The sequence below is a fragment of the Aplidium turbinatum genome, chromosome 12, assembly GCF_918807975.1.
Source record: "Aplidium turbinatum chromosome 12, kaAplTurb1.1, whole genome shotgun sequence".
Taxonomy (NCBI): Eukaryota; Metazoa; Chordata; class Ascidiacea; order Aplousobranchia; family Polyclinidae; genus Aplidium; species Aplidium turbinatum.
In genome coordinates this window covers 19,208,190-19,235,368 of record NC_137483.1, presented here as the reverse complement: position 1 = coordinate 19,235,368, position 27,179 = coordinate 19,208,190, and the positions used below count along the sequence as shown (strand labels likewise).

The window sequence follows — 27,179 nt, the reverse complement described above, 5'->3', positions numbered from 1 at the left end:
CTCAGTAATGGAAATATGGGAGTCAGCTTCTATCCCCATTGTTTCGAAAAAACGTGTCAAGGACATGTTAAATACTTACCATGCACAGCTCAAGAAATTTCAGAAAAATTATTCATTCAGAGCAGACACTCCTTTGTACCAAGACAAACTACAAAATATTTAAAATCAAGGAAGAAAGCTTTTTGATATTGCTGCTTGTAAATGTTTGGATTTTACAACTTGCACATGTTCTACTTCTAAAAAGTGCCCTGTAAGGAGCAGGACTTCTTGATTGACCAGCGCACGAATAGAAAAATGATTAGTTTTGGTATTGACAAACTTGAAACTATCAGAGTTAGAAAAATGAATCAGCGGAAAAACAAACGAAAACAGTGCCAAGCAGCACAACCAAATCAATACGTTGAACGCAGGATTGAACTGGCTTCATCATCGTCTGAATGTGACACAGACACATCAGTAACATGTGAAGATAGTGATGGATTAACTTGTGAAGAAGAGCTTGCTGATTCTGAGAATATTTTCGATAAAAGCAACCAAAGGAGAAATCGGAGTCTCTCATCTGTAGCTCAAGTGTGCGACAGAGCAGGTGTGTCTGATAGAACAGCAGCCTTTATTGCAAGCTCATTGTTGCTGGACATTGGGGTCATAAGTGAAAATGATGACAGCTCTGTTATAAATCGACATAAAATTCGTCGAGAAAGAAAAAAGGTCCGCAGAGAAGCACAAAGCTCCAGTGATGCAGATTTTGCTTCCCCATTTGCTATTTATTTTGATGGGCACATTGATGAAACACTTACAAATGTAAAAAAAAGGCAGCAAGTTTTCAAAATCACCGGTTAAAGAACATATATGTATGTTGCAAGAGCCTGGATCAAGGTTCATTAGCCATGTCACTCCGGAATCTGGTTCTTCAAAAAATATTTTGAGAGCTATTATAAAATTCTTTAATTCCAACACATCCAATCTAGATTTAACATACTTGAGAGCAATTGGTTGCGACGGAACAAATGTAAATACAGGCACAAAAATGGAGCTGTTGCACTGTTGAAAAGAGCGGTTGGCAGGCCATTACAGTGGTTAATTTGCCAACTTCATGGGAATGAATTGCCTTTAAGACATTTAATTCAAAAACTTGATGGAAAAACAAGTGGACCAGGTGGATTCAGGGGAGAAATTGGCCAAGCTTTCGGAAATTGCAAACAAGTTGCTGTTAACGTTAAATTTCGCGCAATTGTAACAGAAACTATTGAAGTGGACTGTGATGACCTAAGTACTGACCAAAAGTATCTATATGAAATCCACCGAGCAGTATCAAAAGCCACTGTGAATGATCCTGTATTTCAACGTGATCCTGGAACAATATGTCATTCACGCTGGCTGACGACAGCAAACAAAATTTTGCGTCTCTATGTGACGAAATCCAACCCATCTGGCACTTTAATTCTTCTGGTGGAATTTATTATGAAAGTATATACACCAATGTGGTTCAAAATAAAATGCAATCCACCTGCTACACATGGTGCTAAGCACATGTACGAAACAATTATGAGAACACGCTGCCTGCCAATAGAAGTCAAACAAATCGTTCTTCCAGTGATGCAAAGAAATGGATATAATGCCCATCCAGAAAGTGTTTTGTTATCCATGGTTGCTGACGACAGTAAAATTATCCGGGAACTTGGATTGAGAAGAGTTTTGCGTGCCTGAAAACTGATAGCAAAACAAAACAGCAGTGTGCGAGGTTTTAAAATTCCAATCATAAATTTTGACGCGACGGCATTTCATGAATTAATTGACTGGCAAAACGTTGATCTCACACCACCACCTTTGCTGCAAGATGTAACAGATGAAGTAATATGCAAAGCAATCAGTCAAGGAACTCCACTACCGGTGCCAAGTAAGCTCTTCAAAATTCCCTGTCACACACAAGCAGTGGAAAGAATGATAAAGTTGGTAACGGCAGCATCCAGCAAAGTTTGTGGGCAAGGAAACAGAGACGGTTTCATTAGAACAACGTTACTGAGCCGAAAGATAACGCCGAAATTTGACAATAAAAAGCAATTTAACATTTGAACAGAAAATTTAGCACTAGGCTACTGTGTTCAACATTGCTGTAGCCTAAGTTTTTGTTGATTTTGTTGAATGCGTTGATTGCGTTGTTGTTGAATTCGTTGATTGTGTTTTTGTTGAAAACCTTCCTTGTGTTGTTGATTATAATTTCGCTGGTTTGAATCGCTTTCAGAAGCCTTGCTGTTTGCTATTGTAACCTTAATTTAGTAACTGCTGTTGCTACTGTGTATTATCGTTCTTCAGGGCATTACCGAAATATTCATTTGAAACATCATGTGTTAATAAAAAAAAGTTACTTTCACCTTAAAACAGCAACAGAAACATGTATTGTTTAAATTTTTTCATTTTTTTGTCAAAGCTTTCGTTGTGACAACCATGGCTTCGTCAGTGACGCAAATTCAATAGAAGACGTCACTATATCCTACCAAATTAACCCGATTTCATTAAAAAATGACACAACAGCTCCGGGCAGGTCTATAAAGAGAAATGCAATGACGTTTTGTGGTTCTGTAACCACACACAAAAATGCGAAATTTTAAGCAAAATGCAAAATTTTCAAAAGCTGTGAGGAAGCTGAAGGAATAGTTCAAATGACTCCAATTTTTTTTCTTAGGTTAATTAAATATATCTAAACAATATTGTATCTACCCAAACTAAAAATATTCTTGCAAAATATTTTTTTTATTTTTTTGGAAAAAATGCGTTTTTGACCCCATTTTTCGATTTTTGAGCCCCATGAGGAGGCTAAAGACAATTTGTTACTTTGTTACAAATCTCAAATTTTGTCATGAGCGTTTTCTCACTCATTGGCACCATTTCCCCACTACCCCGAGAGAATTAAAAAAAAAAGTTCAAAAACGAGCCACCCTACTCTTCATAGTCCATTCCTTCGTTTCTCACGGCGTCTTTGCTTTTTCTCAGAACCCTTAGGATTGGAATTCCACAGAGTGCTTGGTCGCCTTCATGCAATTGCGTTACAGTACACAGTTTTGCGCTCGTTTACGTTGTTAGTTTGTTATGTGCCACTTTTAATCAATGTGTCCTGGCCACAACGTTTTAATCAAGACGAGTTTCTTAAGGTGGAGCGACTAGCGTTTATTGTCACAATAATTTAATTCACTATGTAACAATATGTATCGAAAACAGAGCGAAACTTTTCACCAGGCATTTGATAATTAAAGTGACTTGCGAGTGAACAACGCCGATAGTCACCAGAAGAACGCTTTATTTAATATGTATCGATATATACTAGCGAGTACATTTCATTCTACCGTATCTATATGGCAGTATGACCGTAGAACAGTATATCAGTGTAGTAACATGCTTTGGGACGTCAGAACGGTCATCTCCTTTTTGTTCTGATGGTTTCAATTCGCTTTTTTACTGCAATAAACTGCTACGCAAGAGTATAGACATTGTTCTCAGGTCATCCCCACCACCATCGTGCTCGAGATGTCACTGTACTAACTACAGTACACCTCTGTATAGGCGGATTACTTCTGACTTCGGCGCTACCAGACATATTAGTCTTCGAACCAGCTGCTCTCCTTAACGAGTCACAGCCGCGTGCTCTGAAGCGGTGTCGAACCCACATCCTTTCAAACGTCGCGCAGACGTTCTCATCACTCGGCTGCGCAGCCGACAATTGACAATCAACAGTATTTGTCTTCGAAAATATAAAATAACAAGATATCACTCATTTTCAAACAATACAGGTTTGATTTGTTATGCACAGTAGAGACAGCAGTGTTCCGTTTACCAGGATGTCAACAAATGAGTTAAAGGAGGGAGTTTAAAATTTCTGTGGGCATCGTCACTTCTTGCGACGGTGTGGGCAAGTCAATCATAATAGCAGAATTGAGATTGTCTATGTTTGTCGCTGATATCTCCATTATTTTTTGGAAAAATCTAAATGTGGAATCCAAAAATGCATTTTCAGCGATATTCAAGCCCTCGTCGGTTCATATGACTTCAAGATTTGGCAACAATCTCTTTGTAGTTGGGTGCTCTGTGTTTTCCGAGAAGTTTTAAACAACAATTATGAATTTTTAAATTTTTACTGACTGACAATGCATTGTATTGTATGTAGTGTTGTTTGTTTGCTTGGCAGTTTCAAAAACAAAGAAAAAACATTATATACTGTGGCATATTGAGCATTAGAGAACTACAAATCAAGTAACAGTGCAACAACTGTTAGGCAGATTTGTGGGGTCGAGTGAAAAATATACGACTCCGATTCCTCAGTTTATGATTGTTTATTATTAGCCGACTCCGACTCAGATTTTTTCGAATTATTGTCCTTTTATATTTAAAAAAAAAACTCTTTGCACTTGCTGTTAAGTTGTGATTAAAAACTTTCACAAAAACTAACGAGAATCAAAACTTCTCTTTTCTGGTGAAGTTTTATGCACAATATGGAAAACAGAAAACAATATTTTGAAAAAGGATATTGCAAATTAAAATTTTATTGTTCATCGTTTTGTATCAAAGACAATGGTTCAAGAAATTAACCTTTTTACCAAATTTTTTTTGTATAAAGCCGAAGTCAATCGGCCTTTTTTCTTAACCGCTCCGACTCCTAATCCGGACACGCCAAAATCCTTCCGACTCCACGACTCTGACACCACAGCCCTGCTTGTAGATCACCGCAAATAAGCATTTTATTATTTTTGTAATCAAGACATTTGAGCAAATGCTTCTTACGTTTCCTTGGTTTTGGTGCTGTAGGGTGTAGGCTACTGAATTCTCCGCATCAACTAATCACCAAGAGCAAAAATCTTCTACCAAATGACCTATACAGTTTTTTTTTAACCACGCTATACACTATGTCATAGCTAATAATGTAAAAGTTTACCTCAATGTTATAATTGTGTCCTTTGCTACACCAACACTTCAACAATACTATACAGTTTGTTGCGATTATTGATATACACCTTTATACACGTTTGTTATATTCTTTATTGAGCAAACAAGCAATACTGCAATTTCTATCAGCACTTGGTAGTATTTGATAAAGAAACATGTTAAATTGTTCGTTTTTAAATAAATTGTTTTTCAATAAAACAAAAAAAATATTCGTTTTGCCGTAGTGTTGATGCAAACAATTTTAAACTTATCGCTACAAGCTTTGTTTGTGGTTCACTAAGTGTCAGTAAAGTGTCTGCAGAATCATTCATGTTTCTTTCTTCAACGTAATTTACGAGTTATTCAAAGGTACGTAGCATATTATTCCGCTGACCGCTATGGTTAATATTATAAGTAAAGTATTGTTTTGTTATTATTATTGTTATTCGTGTATTCCTTTTCTTCATTAACGATTGCATTCAAAAGTGCGTAGTGTATTATTTATTCAACCACAGACATATACAACCAAGCAACCACACGGCATTTAACATAATCGAACAACATTTCGAACAACTACTCCACATGGTTTTTCAATAAGGTGCTGAGGGGGTTTTTGGATTCACGTTCTACGCACTCTCAAGCGGACGAACGTGAATGGAAAAACTGTCTTACAGTTCCCTTTGTGGGTAAAGCGTCGAGACGCTTTGTCAGTAATATGTCAAGTTTTATCAAAATGAAGTTCAACGTGGATATTGCTCCTGTGTATAAAACGTTCAAAGTTGGCTATTGTTTTCAGCTTAAATCTGGGACTCCCTCCTACTTGTGTTCAAATGTCGTGTACAAGTTCACTTGTTCGCATGACGCGAATTGTACATACATCGGTATGTCTACGCGGCATTTGGCCACGAGAGTGAAGGAGCACTTAGATTTAACTAATTTGAACAAGCAAAGTGCCATTAAAGATCACATATTCGATTGTCAAACATGTTCTAATAACAAACCATCCTTGGAGTCGTTTAGAATTATGCGTAAATGTTCCACCGAATTCGACACTAAAATCCACGAGGCTTTGCTAATAAAATCATACAATCCTCGCCTCAATACACAGTTGTTTGCCTCAGGTGCTTCTTATTTACTCAACGTCTTTTCTTGATACGTCATATGATGCGTCTTTGCCTCGTGTAATTTAAACGCCATGTGATGTGCCTTTCTCCTATGCTCTGCTGTTTCATTTTGCATTTCGTTTTTTCAATTCAGTGTTTAGATTAGTTATTCATTTTCAGTGTAGATATGATAAGCAGTTATTTTTTGCTACTTGATAAGGGCTAACGTGTGTATGGCCGAAAACGTTTGTAGCTTATAGTTTATGTTCAATTTTAATGGATTATGTTAAATGCCGTGTGGTTGCTTGGTTGTATATGTCTGTGGTTGAAGAAAGTGACCTCTTTACCAAAATTGTATTATTTATTCAGTCAGTGTCAAAAGTAATTTTGCAAAAAATTTGGCTTGACATGTCTTAGATATTTTGTTTCTGATTTAATTTAAATTAAAAATTTCATTAAAGAGTTTATTTTCAATCAAATAAATTTATTTCAAACACAATCCGAAAGAGGTTGAGTTTGACGCATGATAACGGTAGTTGTGAATGAATTTATTGTCTATTTACATTAAAGGTTGTTCAACGACACATTGCTTTGTACGTTCATAGTTCCCGAAAAACAAACTGATGTTAACTTACAATGTAACATTGCAAATATTCAATATATAATTTATTTTACAACAAAAGCAATATTCAACGTTGTTATTCGTTGTTAGAGTTGTCGACGATTATTTTGTAACAGTGGTAACGCATGATTCAGGTAGGACGCTCACAATAGTACTAAGTCTGTTTTGTTTGTTTCCTTGTTGTTATTGCCTCTTCTTTTCGTAGTTTTTTTTTGTATGAGGGTAGCAGGTGACTTCGTTGACCCTGTGGTGTTTCGCTGTCATCCTGGTATCAAAACCACATTGTTGTATTTATTTATGTATTTACATCAAATATAGTTACTACTTTCTAAAATCTCTACAGCCTGTTTCACTCAAAAAGGGGAATCATCACAAGTTCCTGAAAAATACTCAAAAGCAGTAAATCTGTAATACCTGAAAAGAAATGAAATATTATAACCTAAATTTAATCTTGTAGTATTAAAAGTATTTATAGTTTATTTACATCAAATGTAGTTATTACTCTCTAACACCTCTACAGCCTGTTTCACTCATTAAAGGACCTTCTGATGATCCTCCTTTTAAGGTGAAACAGGCTGTAGAGATTTTAAAAAGTAGTAACTATATTTGATGTAATTCGCTCTGCTTGGCTTTTTGCTTGGCATTGAGCACTTTTTGTAGTATTAATAGTATTTGTTGTTTATTTATGTATCTATACTCTATATTAATTGATACATTTTTGTTTTTTAGTGTTGCGTCTAATGATTGTATCTAGCATGAAACCTCAGGTAGCGTATGACTTAGCCATTTTATTGAAAAAGAAAATTAAAGAAAATATTCTGAATCTCTTTTTTTTCTCGGGCGCTACGTGAAAATAGTTCACCGTAGGCTATACCACAAACTATACATGCAACACAACAGATTGTTGGATGGAAGAACGTAGCCTATTGTGTAGCCATCTTAAATCAGCTGCTTTCAGTATTATTATCATGCCAATAAGTGTCTTGTCCAGATAGGCTACAAACATGTTATTTAACCCTTTGCTTTTCAACGTTTTTTTGGAAGTTAACTGCTCAAGGGGGGGCCGTTTTTGGATCAAATTCAATCAGCTGTTACGTGTTATCCACTGATGCTATTTCAACAGAAGTTGCACTGGTGTGAAAGCAAATCATTTGTCTATAAGTTTGAAAAGTCATTATTTTAAAATTTTATATGTTAAACTTGATATTTCAATTTTTGCAAAGGTACCCAAAAACGACAATTTTGATTTAACTTGCCGCTATTTAATTACCGTGCTAATCCGATTTCATGCAAACTTCTAAATAACAAAGAGCTCGATCGAACGCACGAAGTGTGTGTGCGGTGTGCCGAATCATTGCATTGATTAGAATTTACGACTTGCGAGCAAATCTTATTGTAAGCTACTCACTGATTCTAAAATAGTTACAATCAGAGTAACATTGTTACACGAATTTGAAAAAAAACAAAACTGCGTTTGTTGTCTTACATTTTTATCCTAAACTAATGCATTCCGAAACTCATGGCTAGCTTCTAGTTTTATGGAACCAAATTTCTCATAAGTAACACCTTAGCCTGCTTGAATAGCTGTTTACATCTTCGTTTGTGTATTTTAGGTTTACAATTGAGTTTGTAGTATGAATATTTTTAGTAGAGAGAAGACAATTGAACAAGTTGTTGAAATTATCTGAAATTTCTAAGTCAAATTAGGTGCTTTTGAAATTGTGGATTTGTGTCAAGTCGCATCACAAATATCATGCCGGCCACATCATAAGTCATTTCGCTTACGGGTGTTTATAAACATGACTCATAAATTACATCCACAAAAAATACAGCATTTACATCAACAAAGCTAAGTTCGAAGCTCACTTTTTATTGAAGATTGTGTCAATCAATTTGAAAATACATTTTTAGTCCGCCAGGGTCGAAATAATGCAACAGCGAATTGAGGAACATGCGTGAACAAAGGAAATGTGAAATAACCCATAGTCAGCAAATCTACATAAATTTAACGTTTACAAATGTTGAATCAATGTAAAAGGACTGGATTGCTGACTGGGTCCTTATTGTTTGAAGCACTAAAAATACGCGTAAAAGCGACAACATCAGCAAGGCAGTGATTATGTTTCTGGCCAAAAAAAAATAACTTTTGACTTCAAAGATAAAAATGATTATAACGAAGCTTCAAAGTTTGTCGTAAAACATTTTACAGAGATACAATAAACATAATCATTTTGTGCCAGATTGTGAGAAGACTTCCTAGATTCTTTCCAACCATTTGCATGATTGCAAATTATTTTCTATAACTTTATATTGCTAAAAGATTGCTTCTTTGTTGAAACAACGTGGCTACAATTCTATAAAAAATTCTTAGGCCTACTACATGAAATTTTTTTTGTGATTTTGCTGATGACGTTTTACAATATCCGAGAAGTAAAAAATAATAATGATGAATTATTTTACAAAACCGTGGTTTGCAAGTGCTTCACAAAAAATTGTTGGGGGAAAATTTACTATTAGACGTAAAACGTTTGTAAAAGAAAATTGTCGGTTTACGTATTTATAATGTTTATTGCGCTGTTATCGAATTATAAACTGCCTGTAGGCTATTGTCTACCTTTGTGGTTGCCGGCCAGCTTAGAGCAGCATGCAAACTAAGCGTTTATGGTATTTGCATCGTGTTATGATTCTCGAAAATTTCCCACAAGGTCTATATTTTTATCGTGATATTTTGTGCCTCTTCTGTCCTAAACTTGAAGTTATTGTGCAGCACAATCCACATCGGTTTTTAGACTCAGTCTTCAATGAAAATCTTTTGTGTGGTGCTTCATTTCAAGTAGTGTCTTCCCCTAAACTGTTACACAAATCGCCCAGAACCAGGTTGATTATTATGTATCTTACAGCAGTTGAGAGCCCGTTATTGTATGTGTGGAATTATTACTGTAGATGTCTGACTAAATTCATGCCAAAGTCGAGCAAATTCTTCTTTCGGGATCCTTGCCGTTATTTACGGTATTTTTTGTTGATAAGTTTAGGCAGCATTTTTCCAAGATAAATGAAGACATCTTTATTGTTCGTCACTTAGATTTAGTTTTCTCAGCATTGTTTATTCATTCTTTGATCCACTAGTTTGTCTCACTTTTGGTATAATCGGATCGTTTATAAATGGCGGGTCTTCACAATAGCCGGCCCCTTATACATTGGCGCAACGTATTCAGATGTTGAATCAATGATGAAGAAAGCTGATTTGTTGTTTGTCTTATGTGACGCCTAACTTTATGCCTCGTCTACAGTACAAAATATTTTGTAATGTACATTGTGTACATTGTACATTTTGTTTGTAGGCCTACATTACAAAATATGTTGTAATGTAGATGAGGCATTATCATCTTTATTTTGCGCTCTTTGGAACAAAACACAGTGCACTGTGAAACAAAAATACAGAACATAACAACAAGTAGGCGACATAAAGCAGTGAAGGGACGCCATCGAGTTAGCTGCTACGTGTAAATGGAGCCTATCTCATAATTTTGAGTGTATCTCACAATTACTGTTTGCAAAAACGCTATTTCTCCGGCTTCTCCCAAAAGCATTTGCAGTGATACATTTCCTCAATTGCAAGTTTTGTCAATGAGAGCATTTCCATAGAACGTTTATTTCGAAACCAGGTTTTCGTGTCTTTATCCAAGAGAAGATTTCTTATTGTAACGTTTTTTATTCGTCAATGAATATTATCTGCTTGAAACAACTGTTTTGAATAGTTTGTGGCCTCCATAGCCTACTATTTTGATCGTGGATTGCTATTCTTCTTTGTAGAGCTGATAACGCAAAAAACGTTTGCTATTATTGTTTCTAATTAACAGCTTTGTGATCACTGGCTTTTCTTTGTAGCATAAGAAATAACGCGCTTTGTATTATTGAGGTCAAACCAAACAAAAGAAAGCAAGAGGATGTTTCTCTCTGCTCGCGCATATCGATGCACGAAGCAATTATGAGCTTATGGCTTGTCATCGCAATGTAATCCATTTCACGCTTTGCTGGAAGTTAGCTAGAAATAGCAAAAATTCACCAAAATCTTGAATTTACAAGAAAACTACACAACTTTCAGCATCAAATTTAATATCATCAGATCCGCCTGGCAATTTTAGGAAAAGTCAAGAAAAACCAAGTGCATGGCGTTACTGTGCTTCAAATAATTAAAGGAAATATGAGGGGGGGGCCAAATCTGGCCTCCCTTTGAGGAGCAAAGTGTTAAAGCAGTATTGCACCGGTTCAGTCTACAGTAGTGTCTCTTAGACGTTTTCACTACTCCGGCGCTTTAAAAATTTGAACTAATTCATTGTTGAAAGATGCTCACTAAGGCTTGTCCTTTCGCTGAAAAATTCAACGAGTTTTGAATTAAGCACAAAAAAAGAAACATCAACAATTCAACATCTCTCCATACAGCAAATCAGTCGTTTTTTAGTAGTTAGACGTTGCATCAATGTAAAAAAACGACTGATTTGCTAGCTGGGCCATCATTGGAACGTGTTTCTTGCAACGGAAGAGTGATTCAACATTTGTACAACACTGCGGGTGTTAACGTTGAATCCGCTTAGATTTGAAATCATGTTTGTGATATCAGTTATCGGTGAAAAGTGGCATTTTGTTACCTGCACTATAAAGAGCGTAATCAAAATAATGCAGTTTCGTAAGATAGCAATAGTATTAGAAGTATCACAAATATATCCAGAGATAAGCGAAGGTTCTTATAAAATGACGGGGTGAAACCATAAACAGATGAAATTGATGCAGCATTTTCAACGCTTGCTATAGTATGTAGGAGTGAGATACTGCAGAGCACGTAAAAATGAGTTGCGTGTAATTACCATCTCCTCCCCCCCCCCAAACCCACTGGGCACCCTTACTTTTTAGTGTAGTTTTTGATAGTGCTTTTCAGACCATATTCCACATAAAATTTGGGTGTAGAAGAGCAAGGTTTGAGCCACAAACTCGCTCAACGCAAGGGGAACAATTTCACTGTCAACATTTGTTTACAAACAACGCAGTAATTTATACTTAAGCCTATCAACCATAAGCTGCTGTGCATTAATGCTCATGCTTCAATTTTTCCGCTTACTCATGGAATTTATAGTGTGCTTTGGACACAGGTTATTTATTCGGATTGAAAATAATCCTCAATCTTTTAAATAAATAATCACATACCGCCTTTCACTCCAAATCAATGAAAGGTTTTTAAAATCTTCGGTTTGACCCGACGTGGAAACGATCTCGTAGATATATACCAGCACTAGTACCAAAGGCAATAACTAATCGGCAACTGAGTTAGTTTGTCGTCAGAATAGTAATAATAAAATAACGGTTTTATTTATTGCTGGTCTACAAATTCAAAGGTCATTTAGTCACAGGGCTTATTTTTAATTTCTATTGAAAGGGGGTGGGCCTAAGACTGCGATGGCCCGTGTGATTAAAACTGCCCTGTGAGATGAAAGCTATTAAATATCAAACTTCTGTAGCAGTAGATCCATCTTATTCTGCAGACTAAAGATGAGTGGGTTTTTAAATAGTAGTGCTCCCCGGCTGAGGGGTAGCCTATAGTAAGCGATTAACACGATCCTAGTAAGAAACAAATATAACAAAGAGCAGATTAGTTCATAAACTCTGATACGAAAGTTGACAGCCTGTAGGAAGCCAGAAGCAATAGCTTTGTTATGTTATCATTGTTATTTTGGTTGTTGGTTACAGTGTTGTTAGCGCCAGCATGTGGGTGAACTTAATTCTTTTTGGGATTTTCATAGAACGAGGTAAGCATAACTATCATAGGTGGAAGGCATTGTTTGTGGCTGCCTTTATATTATTTATTTGCGTCAGACAAAGCTGTCCATATCCAAAACAATTAGTCCCTTTAACATGTCATTAGGTGTCTTGCTGGGAAGGTCGCGTGATCTCGATAATGACAATCGTTGTTTTATACTGTGCCTATAAACAATATTGTTCATTGCAAATCAAATGTACAAGAAGACAGTCAGCTGGAAACAGCGAAGAAACATGTTGTGATCGATTCAGCTATCCCTAATTACTTTGACATGTCATTTTAAACTTAGGTACACAATCGTGCGTTCGGCAGCGGAGTCGAACCAACGTCCTTTTAAACGGCTCACTACTTGGCCATGCAACTGACTTATAATATCGTGCAGTTACTAATTAAGAAAGGATGGAGGGTTGAGATAAACCACTTTTTAGTTGCACTTTTGCTAATTGTAGAAATTTTGAATGCTCAATGGCCTTAGTCTCCATCAACAAGGTTATTCGTTTTGTTCGACAGTGAATTTGAAATTTTGAAAACAATCACAATTTAAAAAAATACAAATCATAAAAAATAATTGTTTGAAAAATGAAACCGCGCTTGTATGTTGATGAGAATAAATAGGCTACAGCAAGCTTAGTTCATGCGACTTGAGATATGCCAACATTAATAAAACTGAAATTTTTAGTTTAAACAAATCGAAATGTACTTCTATTGGTTCCCTTTAACACAGGTAATTGACCCTTTTCCTCCAAAACAAACCATCAAGAAAAGCTGTGCGTCAATATCTAGCTATTTTAAACTAGTTAAGATTTAAAGTGATAAATAATGCATCAATCACAGTACAACAATATCATTGCTTGTATTTTCAGACTTGGTGGGCGCGACTGAAATTGTATGCGAAAACAACGTTACAATCACGTAAGAGATAAATTATTGTTGTCATACTACCGCTCCTGCAGTTTGAGCACTCTGGCAAGGTGGGTGCAAGTATCCAAATGTGGCTCCTTGCGTATCACAAATGGAAAAATCACCACACTGAAGTAGCCTACTTATATAGTAACAAGGCGTTCTATTTGAATAAGGCACTTATGATGCTCTACAGCAGTAGAACGAAATGCATATGCCATAAATAGGGCTCTGCTGATTCTCCATGCATTTTTAATATAAAATACTGAACTGATACTTGATGGAGAATCGCTGGCCTGCTGCTTCATAGTCAAGAGATCCCCTATCCTTAATGAAACTCAATAAATGTTATGAGACGCTCTAGTCTTAGTGTAGGCTACGTTTGCTGCACTGACGAAACCTTAAGGTCGAAACAGTGACGTCCTGTCTGCAGTTAGATATTCTATCATATAGCCTACTTTTACAGCAGGGAAGTAGCATAACTGGTTCTATTTTGTAACTTTTTCTAACACCGAGGAAGGCTCAAAAGGAGAGATGATGCAGACTCAAGATGATACGGCGCTGGTGCGGCTCTCGAGGTGTGCGCTTGAGCAATGCACTTCAGGACTGCTCTTCATTCAGCGGAATCTAATGGATGGAATAATTTCACAGCAACAACATTTTAACAACAATCGGAAACTTCACTCTGTCAATTTTGGTAACCGGCCCTGCGTCAAAAGCCTTTACCCTATGCGAAACTATCAGGAGTAACGAGAGTATCAGAGTCTTCGTCAGTCCGAGGACAAAAATGCAAAATCAAATCAATTTATTTACCAGCTTTTGAACCACCATAACTTCACAGATCTGCTTCTTCTATGGCAGTCTAAGTGCAGATGATATCTCAGAACTTGAGATCACCTCTTTTGACTACAGTGTGACATCTCAAGACGAATGCTGATCTCGTTAAGGCTTATGAAAACTACGCAAAAACTGACGCCACAGAAAGTATAGGGGAAGGTTTGGTTAGTTGAGCCGGGTAACGGTTGATCCATTCGGTTTTATCGCAACGTCGTGCATGATTAGTCAACCGTTTCATACCAAAAATATGGAAAAACTTGAAGTCCATCAGCACATGTAGTTTTAGGGATTTTCTACAAGCAGAAAAATTGTGAAGCAGTTAAATGTAAAATGGTAGGTAAAAGTAGTTTTGAAAAAAATAAGAAATGTGTTATTTTTTCCTACGATGCCTCATCGTTGTCTTAATGGAAATACTGGGATAGGTGAGGGTAACTTACTCTTTGTTTTAGTAGTTCTCGTTGCTTGATTAGCCAGTTGGTTCTTGGCAATTTTTTATGAATTTTGAAAATGGCGGCGATGTTAACAGTTGAGCCACTTGCAATGTTCACGGTTGAGCCATGCCTTTATCCTAAAGAATGTAGTTTATGAGCCGATGGTCCTTACGTACTGCCCAAATTTTGCTGTACCGTACTGTAATTGATGCGTAGAACTGGTGTCCTAGCCGGGGGCGGTCTACTGCCCCCCTTAAACTTCCATAAGAGTAGTTTTTTTTGTAATGCGCCAGTTTGAGGGTAGATTTTTTTGACACTACCCCCCTTATATTTTTCTCGATTGCAACGCCACTGGTTGCTAATGTTCGTTTTCTTCACAAACCTCGCGAAATCGTTTCAGAAAGGTAAAAACACCTTCGTGCAAAGTTTCCTATTCAACGATTCTCAGTGTTTTCAGAAATATAAATTTCTGTTCGTTCAGTGTTCACTGTTCTTTCATTTTAAGACACTAGACACAATACACAGTTTAAACTTTTTTTGATTGTTTATTTGCAAGATGTTCAAGAGAAGAGTTTATTGTGTTTGATGCAAATTGAGCTCTGTTTTGGGATATCTTTTGGAAGCGAAATAATGGTGGATCAACCGTGAACCACGGGTGGCTCAACCGTGAAATTTAGGGTATCATTTGAGCCGGCTAAATTTCAATTTTAAAATGCCGATAAATGATATAAATCGGGGTCAGTCGCAAACACAAACATGTTCACAAGAACCGCATAAGACTGAATTTTATCATGATGGATTCGGATTTTTGGTAAAGTTTGTCGTTAAATTTTTATTGCAGAAAAATCGATTTCTGGCTCAACTAACTAGACCTTCCCCTAGGCCTACCATATCTCGAAAACTAGAGCGAGTGGGAAAAAATGATTGCATTTTTTTAATCAGAGCCCCATATGTACCCTAAAGTAGGTGTAACATTCCAGGCAACAAATTTGTGTTGACCAGTGGTCGGGTTGAACAACCACAACTTCACAGATCTGCTTTTCTACGGCAGACTAGATGCAGATGATTTCTCAGAACTGGAGGTCACCTCTTTTGACTACATTGTGATATCTCAGGATGAGGTCTCCCAGCTGAGCACAATCACAAACGAAAGATGCAAGGCGGCAGCGACATCCATTCCAGTAGTATTCAACATGTCTGGAATGTACGATTGCGACCCGTATATAGAGGCAAGACGGTCTATTCAATGTCCATAGAGTTTTTGGTTTTTTGTATCCAGCTACAATAATATTTCAAATAATCAAGCCCCAGAATACTTGAAGTGTTGACTTGTCGTGAAGAAACAGCGTGCATGCCAATTTTCTAGAAATGCAGTCACAGCTAGTAGCCTATTTGATTGTAGCCTAAAGGCTGATTTGGATTGTGAGAGGTAGCCTATAGCGATTTTGCAGTAACAAAAACTAACCTACATGCGATACAAGTTTTACTATTTTCAGGTGAAAGATGAATTCATTTCCGTTACGTGGATATTTCGCAAAGTAGCTGTCAAAGATCCCTCGCAGGTTGTCATACGTTTCAACAATACCTGCTTCAACCGAACGTGCCGGTTCAGATCCAAGTATTTTCTCAACTCTTCTAATCATGAGGTTTCTTCAAAGTGAGGCTTCTTTAAAATTTGTGTGTAACTGTGTGTGATGAAATTAATAATTATAAACTGAAAACCATCTTCTGGAGCTTCATCGTTTTTCTGTTTTGATAAGCTGATAATATTGAATGCTTGTATTAATGGTAGGCTACCGTGGCTACTTTTAAAAATGCCTACTCCAAGTGCATTATAGTGCAGGCCTAGGTGATGTTTTTGGTAATCCCAGTAGCTTAAACGTTGTGGACCAACCGTTGTTTAATAGGAACCGGTACGTAGGTACTGCACTGTACAATTGTACATATCAGTGGTGTATCGTGATCACTTTGGCTGGGTGTTCACTTTTTCAACAAGATTCAAACATACATTTACTTTGCATTAGTTTGCACTTATAAAGTCCACGGTAGAGCCCACCTAATTAGTAAGCCTAATCTGAAAAAATTGAAGTTTCATAGAATGAAAGCTACTGAGCGCTGTTTGCTGGTTTGGTAAAGTTTCAGTCGCTCTGTGATCGGTTGGTTGGATGAAAAGGCCTACATCCCGGGGCGTAGCTAGCACAAATTTTCGTGATAGACAAATTTGTATTGTCCAATCCTCCAGGCGAAGGCCCGCTGCATGTCGCCAAAAAATCACACTTGTAGAAGGGGTGTGGAGGGTCTTTCCAAGAAAATTTTGACGCATTCTTAAAGTACTGTACTTTCAGCCTAAATTAACAGTAAAACTTTATCGAATGATGTTGCCACAGAGGGTGAAGTTTGTTTCAGTTACATAAAACCTAAAAAGCTGTAAGTATAATTGGAGTTGGCCATGAGTAGGCCTATTATGGTTGGTTTAATGGTAGACTTCAGTTTGTCTATAAACATCTTTCCCTCAAGTACAACATAATAGCCTACTTATCTAAAGTTCATATAAGACCCTGAGGTGTAGCCTACTAGTCCAGTCGGGATAGCTGTTCTGTTTATTTGCATCATTGCGAGATCTGACAGTCTATCTTGGCCAATCGCTTAGTCGATTGCATATTTCATAGAAAAATATTTTGGTGAGCAACTGCCCCCTGCCCCTGTGGCCTGACTAAGCCTCTGCCTGTATCTGGTCCTCCTACTGTAAACGAGTAGGCTACTTTCGAGAATGCCTGGGAAATCGCATTTTTGAGTTTGTTATGATTTCACAGTTTGTCACAAAATAAGCAAACAACAAATCGTTTTGGTTCATTAACATCCAAAACGGGCTGGCAAATTTGTTTGTGTATTCTGTCAATAGGCTATAGTAGCGTAATTAAAGTCTAAAAATAATTAGGCTATCCTGTAATGCAAGCGACTTTTTAACGTTAGCTAGTGCACTTCAGCACAGTGTCGTAGTTAAAGCGACAAAATTTAATAGACTTGTGATGTCATCACAGCAAGAAGGAGTTCGGCAGTGGATTGCAGGATGGGCTTTTATCTCCTGTGATTGGTATCTATGACAACCAGTTTGTAAGACCACAATTTTATACAAAAGTCCCAAATTTTATCAACGTCGAAATTCGACTGAACCAAATCGATGAATCAGTGAACCAAATCCTATCGGTCCAGGTGAGAGGGTCCACACGGTACATTGCTAGGCTACTATAAAGTGCTAAAATGTGTAAATGTTTTTTCGTCGACCGGGACTTCTTCTTCTGGCTTTATTTTCCTTCTTCAAATGGGGTTGCCGTTACAGATTGCAGTCCTCCACATCACTCTGTCAGAATCATCTTCCTCCTTCAGTCCCACAATTTTCATATCTCCTGTCACATAATCTCTTCATCTTCTTCTCAGCCTTCCTCGCTTTCTTTTACCAACTTCCAATTGTTTCATTCTTCTTCCGACATAATTTTCGTCTCTCGACTGCGGAGTAAAAATATGTAGCTTTTAAGTGTTTGTTCAGTCTTGCCTAGATAGATATAGGCCTACTCCACCAGCACCTTATCCCTCTGATAAGATCGGGATTGGTTGAAGCCATATTACATTTAGGATAGTTAATGAGCAAGTATTTTGCCACAGAAATAGGCTACAGTATTTTCCTTGTCAGTTTTTATAGGGGCCCATGTCCATATTCCTTTTTCCTTCACTCAAATCCGCATAACAACGATGCCTTCATGTTGTCGGTTATAAGATGAAGAAATGGCTTCTCGGCAACCAAAAAGAATGAGAAAATCCTGGATGTTATTCCTCGTTTAATCAAGGAGGCATCTGACCAAATTCACAACTCCCCGGATCCGTTGATCTCATCTGTCATTCTAGAAAATCTTTAACCCTCATAAAAATTCTGAAGAAATAGTTTGGTTTTCACTACAGTTGAAACTTTCTTTATTACGTTATTCAGATAACAGACTGCTGGCTAAACCTCGCTGAAGATTCAGAGATCGAACCACAATTTCCATTAATTGACATGAAGTGAGTTTTGTTTTCTTCAAATTCGAAGTAGAGTTTTTAAGGAGATGTGAGGATTTGTAAAGTCATGAAGACTCCGATCGAACGAAAATAGAAGACGCCATACTCGAGTTTTTCTAGTTGTGAGGTTCCTCGAGTGGAGGTTATTGACATTGTGGATTCGTACGTCTCTGCGTACTCGGAAAACCAGGTACCCTCCCTCGCATCGACTGGAATAAAACTGCAGTTAACAACAGTTTCATTGTCTTGAGACGTGGCTGAGTGATTAAGAACGGTATACTGGGGACCGTAGCATAATTTACACGGAGGTTCGATTCCCACTCGTCGGTAAGTCCACATCAAGTTGGAAGTTCGATTCCCGCTCAAGACACATGAATATGCACCACTGATGAACCCAAATAAGGATGAAACTCGAGTGTGGCGTCTGGCAAAATACACACGTCTCAAACAGTAATGTGACAGAAACTAAATTTGGTCATCAAGAATGGCAGCGAAGGACGATCATGTAAGTAGGCTATGTCAGTTATCACATAAATATTCAACTAACAAATCAAATATGTAACCATAATAATAATGATAATAGCTTTATACAGTACTGAAAGCAAAAGCTAGGTGTGCTTGAAAATTGTTGGAAATAATAATTTATTCAGTCATAATGTTCATTAAAATGTAACAATTTCAAGCGCACTTAAAGTTTGTTTAAATGTTCTGCTTTCTTTGTATAAATGGGCAAAGTATCCAAAACCTATTCTTTCCATTTCTAATCAAAAGTGGAAAAAGCTATTAATTTGTTTTCTGTCCATTTCTTAGTTTATTTTGACGACGCGATGACAGTAGCAAAAATGCACCATCTGCTCTAAGTTGCTTTGTTATGATAATTTAGCGTCACAATTGTTCGCTTCATTTAGCTGCAAGTCACAGGATGATCCCAATGAACTCGACAACATTATTATTCTTCGAAACTTCCAACCGAACTACGCACGATTCAAGTTTCGTTCTTTCTTTTTCTCTCATCGTCCGCCGCCGCAGTTTCATTACATTCATTGTGAGATCAGAATGTGCAACAATGATCTGGAGCCTGACTGCACTGCTGACCAAGTGAGTTGGATTTTTAGGCGGAAGGCGCACCGAGTGAAGCGAGCGCGAATTTATTTTCGGGTGTATGTTGTTTTTCTTGAATTGCTTTTAAGTTTTTATAACGTAGGCCTCGTAATTGCATCATCTTTATAATAGCCTACTTTATGCTCAATGAGATAAGCCAAAAACAAAACAAAAAACTTGTAAAACAATTGTAAGAAATGAAGCCTTAAGTATTGTAATAACTTCAAATTATAATGACACAGAACAACCTTTGCTTGAAAAAAATTTGGCACTGACTTACAAAATATCACAACATTCAATGAACTGAATTATCCATTCATTGCCTCAGATTCTGAGAACACATACTTTCTATTTCTAGAAATAATGCAGATTTTAATATTTTTTTCAATTTTCTACGGCGCATTTGGCGACTTTCCATGATGCACTATTGCGCAGCGCAGCGCACCGATTAAGCGCTGTAGTAGCCTAAAGCAATAATATTCCTAAACTAGTAAAGGAGAATGCTAGTTAAAGCAATAACTCACTAAGTTAATAAGATTGATAGTTGAAGTGATAACTCTTAAATGAAGTAAAGCAAGGTCTTAGCATTTGTTTTTATACAATAGGCCTACCGTCGCCTACTTAGAACATTTTTCGAATTGATTCTGACTGCTTGTAGTGGCTTTTAACTAGTGTCCTGTCCGTTGGTTATTCAGGTAGCCTACTGGTTGTGAGATTTGTCATTTCTTCTGCATTATAGACTCGAGCACTGTGCTACTGTGCTCGTATCAATATACAAACGAATGCAGGATGCAGGGCCGTAGCCAGACCGCAAAGCAAGGGGGGCCAACTTTTTGTTAGGGGGGGGCCTAAAAAATTTAAATGATTTTGGCATTTTAACCTCTTAAATACCGGTGTCCACAAAAATTGCAATATATCAGATTAGTGTTAAGACCAACACTGGTCTCTTATTTTATCCGCTAGTTAAATATTACAATGACCAACATAACACAGCAATTGTTGACTTGTTGTATAAATAGCGGTACTTGTTATGAGCAAAAACTTTAACTGGCTCGAAGAAACTAGTGCCGAGGATTTTGATATATGTGATTACATTCCGCCTAAACACCCGTGAGCTAGTCTATTGCAGTCGCGGATGTTTGGATGCAAACCGTTTCAAAAACAAGTCTAAATCAATAGATTTCGATACCGTACAGAATGTTCAAAGGCCATAAGCACCAAGTTTGCCTGTCTTGGTTGTAACGTGCTCCGTCTAGTGGGAGCGTCAACCCTTGTTAACACTGAGAATCCACACTCACAAACGGCAGTGCTAGATCCAAATGTAGCAATATCTGCTGCAAGGTTGAACACTTCACAGATCAGAAAACTGGAAACAAAATTTAATTACACTGATTGGATTGAAGAGAAAAAATAAACACTGCTTAAAAGATTACGGGTTTGTATTTTGTATGCGTTTTCTTCAAAAACCACTTGCTTTACCACTGCACATTTTGCGATTTATCACTGCACAAATTTGGTTTATCACTGCACAAATTGGTTAATATCACTGACCTTTAGAATTAGGTACCGGTATGGTACCGAGAATAGCGACAGCTGATATCAAATAGTCTAATTTGTACAGGTTTGTAGGCCTGCTGGAAAACCATTCCCTCTTTGTTAAGTTATTATTCTTTCCCAAAACATTTTCATTTTGCACAGCTTCTGACAATTTTTCTACCAACCTAACACGTGTTGGCCTTGATTGAATTGAACATGTTGAGGTTGCCAAAGGAAGGGGTAGGGGGTGGGGCGAAATTGTTTAATTATCTTAGCTGTTAACTAAACAAAACAATTGTAGTTAATTAGGCTACGCCTAGGTTTGAGCTCTGCAACGGGAAAGATGGGTAAAGTCATTGTAATTGTAGCTGTTGCTCGAGAATGTTGGGATTTTGCCAGGGGGGCGAATTTTTTTCAGGGGGGGCGAGGCCCCCTGGCTACGGGCCTGGCCAGGATGCAAGGCATGCTCGGATGTAGCCTGCTCAAATCGACGCTGCATCTACGATTTGCTGGTAATAGTGCATAATTTGCATGTGGTTTATGAAGGCACTATTTTGTTAAAGCTCATAATCATGAAAGTAAGCTGGTATCTATGAACTGTAAGGCACTCATAAATAAAGAAAAGTGAATAATGTGTCGCTCTACAGCTAAATGTAGCATTTTTTACCTTTTGCTGTTTAATGACACCAAGACAAAAGTAGGCCTACGTCAACAGAATTCTTTATTTGATAGTTTTACGTGATTGTTGACTACTATGACTTCATCAACAGTGTAATAGAAAACGTCGCCATGTCAGTCGCGTGGAGCGCAGCAATGAAAAGATGTCGGATGTAGAAGATGGGTTTTCCACAGGAAAGAGGAAGATAAGCTTTGGGCCGATCGGCGTCTACCCCGAAAAAAGAGGACGGACTTGCAAAGTGGTAAGTTCCTAATAGGGATGGTTAAGTATTTCGATAATAATTGGATTTTTAGAAACACTGAGTATGAAAACATGGCTCGGACTCTAAAATCAGAGCTGCCAGCATCAAAACAATTTGACTTTGTGAGAAAACCGCTATGTTTTCTCAGCACAGTTGAAAGGCTATTTTGGATCCTGTAACATTGAGAACTCAAGGGGCTATGGAGAGGTAGGATCTTTCCCTGACTAATGCGCAATTCGAAGCCTCTCGTCTGTTTCTGGTCATCACGACCCAGGCGAAAGGACATGCTGAAAGGAACATCAATCTCTGTTTGTATAGCAGTTGGATTAATGTAGATCTACACATTATTGTATTTTGTTGAAATTATAACCCGCAGAAGACCCGCCCCTGCCCAAGTGTGGATGGACTCCGTCAAGAAGAGCATGATTATAATAGTAGCTAATAGACAGAGAACAGAACACCGGTTAGGCAAACTTTCTCTCATATATTGTGATGATCATTATTAGGCTAAATGTTTGACAAACATCGTAAAAACATCGTTGTGACGTGTAAATGTTCGTCATTTGTAGGCTTTATGATTCATGTACGTTTCGTTTCCTCCCTGAATCAGCTACTGTAGAAAAAACAGAAACATACAGATGAAATACTAAACCTGGATATCCTAACGGTTATCATGCTTCCAGTGTTGTACGCGTCAATGAAATAAATTGACGGCGTCAGCGTCAGTGCGAATTGCCTAAAAACTTTACGGCGTAAAGTACTGCGTCAGCTCTTGAAGAAATTGACGGCGTCAGCGCTAATGTCTAGCGCTATTTTAGCCAAGATCTCACATAACGGAAGCATTTCAACCAAGTTTAGGCTAACAATAGCTGTAAATAAAGAGCAGGTAGTATGTTTTGAGACTGTATTGTAATTAGCTGCTTAGCTTATTAGTTATTTCCGTGTGGAAACACAAGCATTTCAAAACGTTTGTCTGACAATGTGCTTGCGTTTAGGACGCATAATGTCCTTTCCAAGTGAAAACATGCGTTCCACAGCAGCGCTGGATGGTATTGGTGTGTTGTATTTCAAAAACAAGCCTTAGCATATATAAATCCTTCAACGAGGTCCACTGCATCAGCATCGCTCTTTTCAGGGGCATAAAGCTCTTGAAATAAAGTATCTTCAACTTCCGCGATGACATTCATTGATTTTTCACTTTCTCTCTCTGATCCCTCGTTCTCGATACCGCTCACGATATGAGTGATCACCATTTGGCGAACTTCTTCCGCTTGTATTCCAGGTAACCATTCCGACCAACGCGAAAGCGGGTAATTCGGATGAGTCGCGCTGGTCAGAATACATTGTGAAACTCTCATTGTGAAACGAGATTTTCCATGAAAACAAAAAATGACGCATAGCGGTTGACGCTTGCAATCTGCAAAATAGTTGATGGCGCTATCACTTCCGTCAACTAAAAAATAAACTGACGGCGCTAGCCTCAGCGTCAACGAAAAGTTGACGCCGTCAAATGACGCCGTCAAATTGACGGCGTCAACGTACAACACTGCACGCTTCAGTATATTGTTACTTATTTTTTTGTAAAAGAAACAATCCAACAAATTCTCACATGCAGTAGCTTAAAAAGAATCTTACAAAGGTTCTTCACCTTTTTACTCTAATCCCTTCCAAGCTGTCAAAACAAATTTACCCCAATCAGCTTTTTCAGATCATACTGTGAACATTTATTATACTGTGTAGGCCTATAGCCTATCTAGATTTTCTTTTCTATCAAGTTTACCCTCTTGATACATGACAAGTATCCCTTTGAGAACCCTTGTTTTGAGATATTATGACTAAGAGTGTTGACAGGGGGGAGAGTGTCAGTGGTAGGCCTACTTTTGGACCTGGGCCCAGCATGATTTTAATGGACAGTCACCTTTTCAAGGGACCTAGAAGTATGAGAGAACCACCGCGTTTTCTTTGGATGTAGCGCGTTGTTTTTAAAAATGTTTTGATTTGGAGCCTGAGGATCTCATTGGTACCAGATCCAAATTGTCCTCTCAACTGCTCCGCTAATATCTCATTTACATTCGTGCTTTCATATAAGTTTTCTTCTAACTTTTATTTTGCTTTTAAGTCTGTAAATTTTTGTTTCTTCAGAACAATGGCGGGTGCTCTGATGTTTGCATCATGAACGGAAATGACGTCACCTGCGATTGTCGTCGAATCGATGAAATGCTTTTAAAAGACCAGAGAACGTGCGCAAGTCAGTATTTGTTTTTGTTTTGAATCTTTAACCTCGGACTGACAAAGCCTTGATAGGTTATTCCTGTTAGTTTCGCATACTTATATTTGACGCAGGGCCAGTTACAAGGTTTGCAGAGTGATGTTTCCGATTGTTGAAGTGTTTTTGCTGGAATTATGAATAGAGAGCAGTCCTGACATGCATTTCTCAAGCGCATACCCGAGTGTCGAACCAGCGCCGCTTGATCTTGAGTCAGCGCTAACCCATTGAGCTAGCATGGGCTTTGTGCAATAATAGCGCAGTTGTTCCAATAGCTCATTTGAAAAATTGATCCACTTTGTGAATGGAGAAACGGGTAGATCTGGTGCTTACTACGACAGCTATACTTTAAAATATGCATCACTGCCCTTCAGCAATGGAGAGCAAGGCCAGATCTTTATCTAGCGACATGTAATGAATGGAATAATTTGTCGGGAACAACACTAACAAAGGGAAACTTCACGCAGACAATCTCGGAGACCGGGCCTACGTTAGTGGTTCAAGGCCTTTACAAGTGGTAACTTCTAGAACATGACCATAGAATTGACAAAGAAGAAAGAGAAACACGATCAGTAAGAAAAAAAGGGTGGGTTTCGAAAACGGAGAATTAGAATTTCTTTCTTGCTAATTCTATGGTCATGTTCCAGAGTTTACCTCTAAGCTTATTAGAGTAGTCTGTGCAAAATTGCCACAGTCAAGCTTATAAAGAAGCTTTCTCATTCCGGAGATAAATATTACCACAATCAATCAATGCTAACAAAATTGCGTTACCTACACTACATTTACAGAAAAATTACATGATAGATGTGTTTTAAAATCGATTTTGTGCAACATAGAGATGAACTGGAAAAGTAATGGTAGGAGTGTTGACAACTATGACTAATTGAAGAGTTGAGTGAATTGTGAACAACTTAGCCTCCTGAAGAATTACTTAGCTAAAATAGTTCTTCGAGTAGTTGAAGAACTTACTGAAGAACTACTAGCCTACTTGAAAAACTACTTAGCTTAAGACCAAAATACGACTTTGAAATTACGAAAGTTAAGTTCTTTCACCTTTGTTTAATCTGTTATTTCCATGCAAACACCAGTGTGTGCTATAGAGGAAATTGGGCCGTTTTATAAATCAAATTCTGCGTGGAGACATGCAATGATCATCATCCAACATCTTTTTGGTGAAAACTCAATTTCTACTATAGGGGTATGTGAATTGTGTAGGCTACTCCTACAACTCAGGTATTCAATGGCAGCATGTGGTTGAAAACGCTTGTCACCGATACGGTGATACACAATGCTCAAGCATGAAAGGTGGTGTTTACTTTGTTATATTGCGTTGATAGAAAAATATGAAAAATTGCTGAAGAAGATTTCGCACCACAGAGCCTCTCCCGTGCTGGTGATCGCACTGCTGCTTCTGGCCGTCGTCACATTTGTTGCTTTCTACTTACTGGTCACAGGTTTTCGTCGACGCCATAATGTCGTGCAATATTCGAGATGCAAACTATGACTCTCCTCGCGATGCAGAAATTATTGCAAAAATACTTTGAGTTTATCTCGACGACTAACCACTTTTATTTAGTCGGAATTATTGTATTTATATTTTGCTAAAGTTTCTAATCAGCAACAAATCTGTCCTTCCCGTTAGCTCAGTGGATACTCGCCTGGCTCATGATCACGCGGCGCTGGTTCGACTTGTGCGCTTCGGGGTGTGCGCTTGAGCAACGCGTTTCAGGACTGCTCTCCATTCAGCGGCACTTAGTGAATGGAATTATTCCTCGGCAGCAACACTTCAACAATCGGAAAACTCCACTCCGTCAATCTCGGTAACCGGCCCTGCGTCAAGAACCTTTACAAGTTGACCTATGCAAAACTACCAGGAATGGCTTTGTCAGTCCGAGAATAAAGATTCAAAAACATCTAAACAACTGGCGAAAATTGAATGTGTTAGATTTGGTGGAACATTTTTGTTTTTACAAAAACTTCATCTTCATCATTTAAGAAACAAGTTTCAAGCTTAGCATAACTTACTTCATATTTTAGCCTATCTGTAGCGACACGGGGTTTTGAAATATTTCATAGAAGAAAATATGTTACAAATATGAAATTACTTGACTTTTACTTTTATTCTTTGCAAATTTTCTAAACCTACACTGGTCATTTTTCTACCTTCCTACCTTTCACAATAAGCATTTTGTCTCAGGTGGCTAGACATTTTCGTGCAGTGCTAGTTATATTTAGCCTATGTTAATGTTAGTGCAATATAAATATCAATGCAACTATTTTCAAATGTAAAAACGCCCAAAAATCCCTTATATTTATGAGCAAAAGTAATTTTTTGTTTAGTTTAGCATTACTCTATGTTATAATTCAAAAATTTCAATTTTGAAGCTATTTTCAGGAAATTAGAATGAAAACCGACTTTCTGACGTTTTTTCATTTCAAACACTTTATTTCAATAAATTTGTTGGGTAAAAATTTAATTTCAATACGCACAATACACATTGCTATTATCTTGTAAAATATTTTGGCTCTGTGATTATCATAGCTTCCGTTATTAGCAATTAATTAGAACGGGGCTAAGATAGCCGGTGACGTACTTTCCGCGTACGAAAACAGCTCGTACTAAGATAGGGTTAAAAACATGCAGCCAAAAGATCGTTGCTTTTTACAAACAATAATATCACATC

General features: G+C 37.6%; 1 protein-coding gene across 1 annotated transcript; it reads left to right on the top strand.

Moving 5' to 3' along the window:
- The first annotated feature begins 342 nt into the window (after positions 1-342).
- Positions 343-26,971, top strand: LOC145780650 (uncharacterized). Its single transcript, XM_082592274.1, has 9 exons — positions 343-801; positions 15,735-15,848; positions 16,116-16,276; positions 17,661-17,832; positions 18,605-18,675; positions 19,581-19,770; positions 22,080-22,229; positions 24,372-24,477; positions 25,833-26,971. Exons 1-9 carry the CDS (start codon positions 343-345, stop codon positions 25,997-25,999), a joined length of 1,590 nt encoding a protein of 529 aa, XP_082448400.1. The 3' UTR covers positions 26,000-26,971.
- Positions 26,972-27,179: the final 208 nt, after the last annotated feature.

Coding starts and splice junctions, on each gene's coding strand:
- LOC145780650 (XM_082592274.1), top strand. CDS start 343: ATGAATCAGCGGAAAAACAAACGAAAACAGTGCCAAGCAGCACAACCA. Junction 17,833..18,604: donor ACCAAATCCTATCGGTCCAG/GTGAGAGGGTCC, acceptor TACGTTATTCAG/ATAACAGACTGCTGGCTAAA. Junction 22,230..24,371: donor GAGGACGGACTTGCAAAGTG/GTAAGTTCCTAA, acceptor TTGTTTCTTCAG/AACAATGGCGGGTGCTCTGA.